The sequence below is a fragment of the Oncorhynchus mykiss genome, chromosome 1 (assembly GCF_013265735.2).
Source record: "Oncorhynchus mykiss isolate Arlee chromosome 1, USDA_OmykA_1.1, whole genome shotgun sequence".
In the NCBI taxonomy this organism is placed as follows: domain Eukaryota; kingdom Metazoa; phylum Chordata; class Actinopteri; order Salmoniformes; family Salmonidae; genus Oncorhynchus; species Oncorhynchus mykiss.
In genome coordinates this window covers 2,237,203-2,244,702 of record NC_048565.1, presented here as the reverse complement: position 1 = coordinate 2,244,702, position 7,500 = coordinate 2,237,203, and the positions used below count along the sequence as shown (strand labels likewise).

At 39.1% G+C, this 7,500-nt stretch overlaps 1 protein-coding gene across 8 annotated transcripts in view; it reads right to left on the bottom strand.

The window, feature by feature from the left end:
- The window catches only part of zbtb11 (zinc finger and BTB domain containing 11), a 46,191-nt gene that overhangs the window by 13,623 nt on the left and 25,068 nt on the right, over window positions 1-7,500 (bottom strand). For all 8 annotated transcript variants that reach the window (XR_005052082.1, XR_005052094.1, XR_005052101.1 and 5 more), the window contains 3 exons: window positions 6,143-6,377; window positions 5,086-5,253; window positions 2,075-2,192 (listed from right to left, as the gene is read on the bottom strand). Coding sequence is in view for 4 of the 8 variants with exons in the window: in XM_036980048.1 (XP_036835943.1) it covers window positions 2,075-2,192; window positions 5,086-5,253; window positions 6,143-6,377 (521 nt within the window). In the remaining 4 variants the exon portion in view is untranslated. The remainder of the gene's footprint in view (window positions 1-2,074; window positions 2,193-5,085; window positions 5,254-6,142; window positions 6,378-7,500) is intronic.

Here is a 7,500-nt window from a genome sequence, read left to right as displayed (position 1 = left end):
TCACCTTCGATGGCCACTGGCACTTTGGAGAAGCTCTTCACAATGAATCCCGGTTTCAGCTGTACTGGGCAGATGGCATCGTGTGGGCAATGCGGTTTGCTGATGATAATGGTTGTGAACAGAGTGCTCATGATGGCGGTGGGGTTATGGTATGGGCAGGCATAATTTATAGACAACGAACATTTTAAACAATTGCATTTTAAATCGATGAAAATTTGAAAGCACAGATGCCATTGAAGAGGAGTGACAAGAATCCACAATCAACAGCCTGATCATCTCTATGTGAAGGAGATGTATTGAGCTGCATGAGGCAACGGCTGGTCACACCAGATACTGACTGGTTCTCTGATCCACGCCCCTACCTTTTTTCCTAAGGTATCTGTGACCAACAGATGTATTCCCAGTCATGTGAAATCCATAGATTAGGGCCTAATTCATTCATTTCAATTGTCTGATTTCCTGATATGAACTGTAACTCAGTAAACATCTGTCGCATTTATATTTTTATAACGTGTAACAGCAATATATTTATAGCCTTTTAGATGTTAAAATAAACTGCGCTATGTGAAATTATTGTCCATGTATCAATGTTATTCAGATGCCCTAGCAAATACACAAACAAAATAGGCTAATTTTCTTGAATCATTCACAATATTGCATTTCCGTTGGCCCGTTGTATTGGCACAATGAAATGTGCCTGCATTGTTGGTTTTTATTTAGCCAAATCATACTCTAGTTAAACCAAAGATTAGAATTAAATCGTATGGAAAATGTTCCGGGAAACCTAAACAGGATACCGAATAGATGATCGTAGAGTTGCGAATGTCAATGAAACAGGCCCAGCCAGGCATATCGCAGTATTTCAAAACTACAATTGCAGGAAAACATAGTTTGGAAAGCAAATGGCTACCGCTTCAAAGAGAAGACAATGAAAAAACTAATCTGTCTTTTAGTTTTTAATTCTCAACTTAGTTGAGCGAATATTATTATTGGCACCAGCAGCGCATGAGCCATATCATTGGGTCAGTGCCATATGCCTCGTCTTCATCATTGGGTCAGTAGCATATGCCTCGTCTTCATCATTGGGTCAGTAGCATATGACTCGTCTTCATCACTGGGTCAGTAGCATATTCCTCGTCTTCATCACTGAGTCAGTAGCATACGCCTCATCTTCATCATTGGATCAGTAGCATATGCCTCGTCTTCATCACTGGGTCAGTAGCATGTGCCTCGTCTTCGTCACTGGGTCAGTAGCATATGCCTCGTCTTCATCACTGAGTCAGTAGCATATGCCTCGTCTTCATCACTGAGTCAGTAGCATACGCTTCATCTTCATCATTGGGTCAGTAGCATATGCCTCGTCTTCATCATTGGGTCAGTAGCATATGCCTCGTCTTCATCACTGGGTCAGTAGCATGTGCCTCGTCTTCGTCACTGGGTCAGTAGCATATGCCTCGTCTTCATCACTGAGTCAGTAGCATATGCCTCGTCTTCATCACTGAGTCAGTAGCATACGCTTCATCTTCATCATTGGGTCAGTAGCATATGCCTCGTCTTCATCATTGGGTCAGTAGCATATGCCTCGTCTTCATCACTGAGTCAGTAGCATACGCTTCATCTTCATCATTGGGTCAGTAGCATATGCCTCGTCTTCATCATTGGGTCAGTAGCATATGCCTCGTCTTCATCACTGAGTCAGTAGCATACGCCTCATCTTCATCATTGGGTCAGTAGCATATGCCTCGTCTTCATCATTGGGTCAGTAGCATACGCCTCGTCTTCATCTTAATTTACACTGATTGAAGCTGATTTAACAAGTGACCTTGATAAGAGATCACAGCTTTCACCTGGATTCACCTGGTCAGTCTATACCATGGAAAGAGCAGGTGTTCCTAATGTTTTGTACATAGCTACACAGGCAATATTGCTCACACACCTAAAATAAACAGCTAACAGAGAGAAATACAGCAGGAATGAGCACACACACACGAAAAGACAAAACTCACCCACTCAGATATACATTCATTTGGATAAAGTAGGTCTGAGAATGAGGAGAGAGAAGCAGGTTCCTTACTGATTGCAGGGGAATCCTCGTACTTCAGGTCTGGGCTGGTGTCTCTTAATGTGTTTACTCAGACCAGAGGCTCGGTGGAACGACCTTCCACACTGGGTACAGAGATACTTAGATTCACCTGGAAGACATTTAACAGAGATATTACCAGACATTTAACAGGGATATTACCAGACATTTAACAGAGATATTACCAGACATTTAACAGGGATATCACCAGACATTTAACAGAGATATTACCAGACATTTAACAGAGATACTACCAGACATTTAACAGGGATATTACCAGACATTTAACAGGGATATTACCAGACATTTAACAGGGATATTACCAGACATTTAACAGGGATATTACCAGACATTTAACAGGGATATTACCAGACATTTAACAGAGATACTACCAGACATTTAACAGAGATACTACCAGACATTTAACAGGGATATTACCAGACATTTAACAGGGATATTACCAGACATTTAACAGAGATACTACCAGACATTTAACAGAGATATTACCAGACATTTAACAGGGATATTACCAGACATTTAACAGGGATATTACCAGACATTTAACAGAGATATCACTAGACATTTAACAGAGATATTACCAGACATTTAACAGAGATATCACTAGACATTTAACAGAGATATTACCAGACATTTAACAGAGATATCACTAGACATTTAACAGAGATATTACCAGACATTTAACAGAGATATTACCAGACATTTAACAGGGATATTACCAGACATTTAACAGAGATACTACCAGACATTTAACAGGGATATTACCAGACATTTAACAGAGATATCACTAGACATTTAACAGAGATATCACCAGACATTTAACAGGGATATCACCAGACATTTAACAGAGATATCACCAGACATTTAACAGAGATATCAGCAGACATTTAACAGGGATATTACCAGACATTTAACAGGGATATTACCAGACATTTAACAGAGATATGACCAGACATTTAACAGAGATATCACCAGACATTTAACAGAGATATCACCAGACATTTAACAGGGATATTACCAGACATTTAACAGAGATATCACTAGACATTTAACAGAGATATCAGCAGACATTTAACAGGGATATTACCAGACATTTAACAGAGATATTACCAGACATTTAACAGAGATATCACCAGACATTTAACAGAGATATTACCAGACATTTAACAGGGATAATACCAGACATTTAACAGAGATATCACCAGACATTTAACAGAGATATTACCAGACATTTAACAGAGATATTACCAGACATTTAACAGAGATATCACCAGACATTTAACAGAGATACTACCAGACATTTAACAGAGATATTACCAGACATTTAAGAGATATCACCAGACATTTAACAGAGCTATCAGCAGACATTTAACAGGGATATTACCAGACATTTAACAGAGATATTACCAGACATTTAACAGAGATATCACCAGACATTTAACAGAGATATTACCAGACATTTAACAGGGATATTACCAGACATTTAACAGGGATATTACCAGACATTTAACAGAGATATTACCAGACATTTAACAGAGATATTACCAGACATTTAACAGGGATATTACCAGACATTTAACAGGGATATTACCAGACATTTAACAGAGATATCACCAGACATTTAACAGAGATATTACCAGACATTTAACAGAGATACTACCAGACATTTAACAGGGATATCACCAGACATTTAACAGAGATATCACCAGACATTTAACAGAGATATTACCAGACATTTAACAGAGATACTACCAGACATTTAACAGGGATATTACCAGACATTTAACAGAGATATTACCAGACATTTAACAGGGATATTACCAGACATTTAACAGAGATATCACCAGACATTTAACAGGGATATTACCAGACATTTAACAGGGATATTACCAGACATTTAACAGAGATATCACCAGACATTTAACAGGGATATTACCAGACATTTAACAGGGATATTACCAGACATTTAACAGAGATATCACCAGACATTTAACAGAGATATTACCAGACATTTAACAGAGATATTGCCAGACATTTAACAGGGATATTACCAGACATTTAACAGAGATACTACCAGACATTTAACAGAGATATTACCAGACATTTAACAGAGATACTTAGATTCACCTGGAAGACATTTAACAGAGATATTACCAGACATTTAACAGAGATATCACCAGACATTTAACAGAGATATTACCAGACATTTAACAGAGATATCACCAGACATTTAACAGAGATATCACCAGACATTTAACAGAGATATCACCAGACATTTAACAGGGATATTACCAGACATTTAACAGGGATATTACCAGACATTTAACAGAGATATTACGAGACATTTAACAGGGATATTACCAGACATTTAACAGAGATATTACCAGACATTTAACAGAGATATTACCAGACATTTAACAGGGATATTACCAGACATTTAACAGGGATATTACCAGACATTTAACAGAGATATCACCAGACATTTAACAGAGATATTACCAGACATTTAACAGAGATACTTAGATTCACCTGGAAGACATTTAACAGAGATATTACCAGACATTTAACAGAGATATCACCAGACATTTAACAGAGATATCACCAGACATTTAACAGGGATATTACCAGACATTTAACAGGGATATTACCAGACATTTAACAGAGATATTACCAGACATTTAACAGGGATATTACCAGACATTTAACAGAGATATTACCAGACATTTAACAGAGATATTACCAGACATTTAACAGGGATATCACCAGACATTTAACAGAGATATCACCAGACATTTAACCGAGATATCACCAGACATTTAACAGGGATATCACCAGACATTTAACAGGGATATTACCAGACATTTAACAGAGATATCACCAGAATGTACCTGTGTGAATACTGGTGTCTGAGGAGAATGTACCTGTGTGAATACTGGTGTCTGAGGAGAATGTACCAGTGTGAATACTGGTGTCTGAGGAGAATGTACCTGTGTGAATACTGGTGTGTTCCTCCAGACTTCTCTTACTAACGAAGGACTTGTCACAGAGCAGACAGTGGAACTGTTTAGCAGCGTCATGTAGAGCTCTGTGCATCTTCAGGCTGTGTTTATGAGCGAAGGTCTTCCCGCAGACCCTGCAGGAGTGGGGCCGTACCCCTGTGGAAACAACAACAATTAGAATAACAATATTTAAAGGCTAGGATTCAATCCCAACACCGGCTAATAGGCATTACTGCTTTATTGACATTAAGGATTCACAACCCAGCGTGGGTAATAGGCCGTACCGCTTTAAAAAAGGCAACTTCAAATTGAGGTGATATATGCGGTGTTTTCTGTGAATACAATTTCTGTGATTGCAGGAACATTGCCTTTAAAAGGCCAGAAGCCTATAACCTGCCATAGAATTGAATCCTTAAAATCAATAATAATAATAACAACAACAACGGCGAGGCCACGTCAACGCAGAATTCTACATTTCTCACACAGAAACAAATCTATTTAACCATCTTGCTGCATTGCGTAAACGCAGATGTAAAATGTTTCTCATTGTAATTTCTGCTCGACTTCAGACTAAGTTTGTGCTTCAGGTTGAGTTTCTCCAATCAGACGAGAAACCTTCGCTCTCGTCGTCAGACCAATCACATTCCCGCGTTCACAAACAGGCCTTCGATCAGCTGACCTCGCTCTGACCAATAGCAGAGAGGAAGAGACGATAGTTGCTTTTCTCCGGTAGTTTTACTAAGTTAAAATGCAAGATTAAGTTTAAGATTAAGTTTAACATTAAGTTTAAGATTAAGGTTAGGATTAAGATTAAGTGGAACATTAGGAAATGTAGCTGGCTGCAGTATTTTGATAGTAAACATAAGAAACCTCCCCTCATCAACAAAACATTATTATCAAAACACAGAAGAAATGGTTTAAAAACAGATGTTTTTGATGTTCTGTGTTTTGAAAATGCTGATTTCGGGAAAGCTTAACGTGACCCCTGATAACAACAACAAATTTATACAGGCGCTTTACCACCTGAGAGCTGGGGGAAACTGACCAGTGTGGTTCAGCATGTGAATCCTCAGCGAGTACAGCTTCGGAAGAGTCTTTCCACAGATGTCACAGACAAACTCTCTCTTGGTGCGTCCCTTGGTCCTGCCGTCCACCTCGAGGCCCTCCTCGCCGTGGGGCTGGGGGACCCTGACCAGGGTCGGCCTCTGACTCTTCTGGTGCTTGTGTCTGGCCAGATGGGCCCTCAGAGAGGCAGCGTACTGAAACTCCTTGTTACATAACTAGGGAAAGAAGAAATGTAGTCAGCAGTCTGGTGAGACCACACAGCAGAGATCGTCAACTAGATTCAGCAGCGGGACCAATTTGTCTCGAGCGGCTGGTCGGGGGGGGGGGGGCAGAACATAATTACAAATAATTTGTTAAACTGAGAATTTAATGCAAAAAAGCCCGAAACTGATAGATTTCACTAAAACATGATAATTTCAAACCTTGCTTACATTTGTATACGATCACATACCCTGAGTGACGAATTGAGGCTGTTCTGAGGGCAAAAAGGGGGAGGGAGGTTTCAACTCAACATTAGCAAGGGGTCTAGCTGGTATCACAAAGATAACGTTATCAACCAAGTCCTGTTTCCAACGTGAATGAAAGACTTCCTGGGGTAAGGATGTGATGGTGTTACTGTACATAAGTTATTGAGAGCTCCGTGGTGTAAACGGACCAATTACTGCCCTCCGTAATATTACATCTCATTACTGTTCCCCGTAATATTACATCTCATTACTGCTCCCCGTAATATTACATCTCATTACTGCTCCCCGTAATATTACATCTCATTATTGCTCCCCGTAATATTACATCTCATTACTGTTCCCCGTAATATTACATCTCATTACTGTTCCCCGTAATATTACATCTCATTACTGTTCCCCGTAATATTACATCTCATTACTGTTCCCCGTAATATTACATCTCATTACTGTTCCCCGTAATATTACATCTCATTACTGTTCCCCGTAATATTACATCTCATTATTGCTCCCCGTAATATTACATCTCATTACTGCTCCCCGTAATATTACATCTCATTACTGCTCCCCGTAATATTACATCTCATTACTGCTCCCTGTAATATTACATCTCATTACTGCTCCCCGTAATATTACATCTCATTACTGCTCCCCGTAATATTACATCTCATTACTGCTCCCCGTAATATTACATCTCATTACTGCTCCCCGTAATATTACATCTCATTACTGCTCCCCGTAATATTACATCTCATTATTGTTCCCCGTAATATTACATCTCATTACTGCTCCCCGTAATATTACATCTCATTACTGCTCCCCGTAATATTACATCTCATTACTGTTCCCCGTAATATTACATCTCATTACTGTT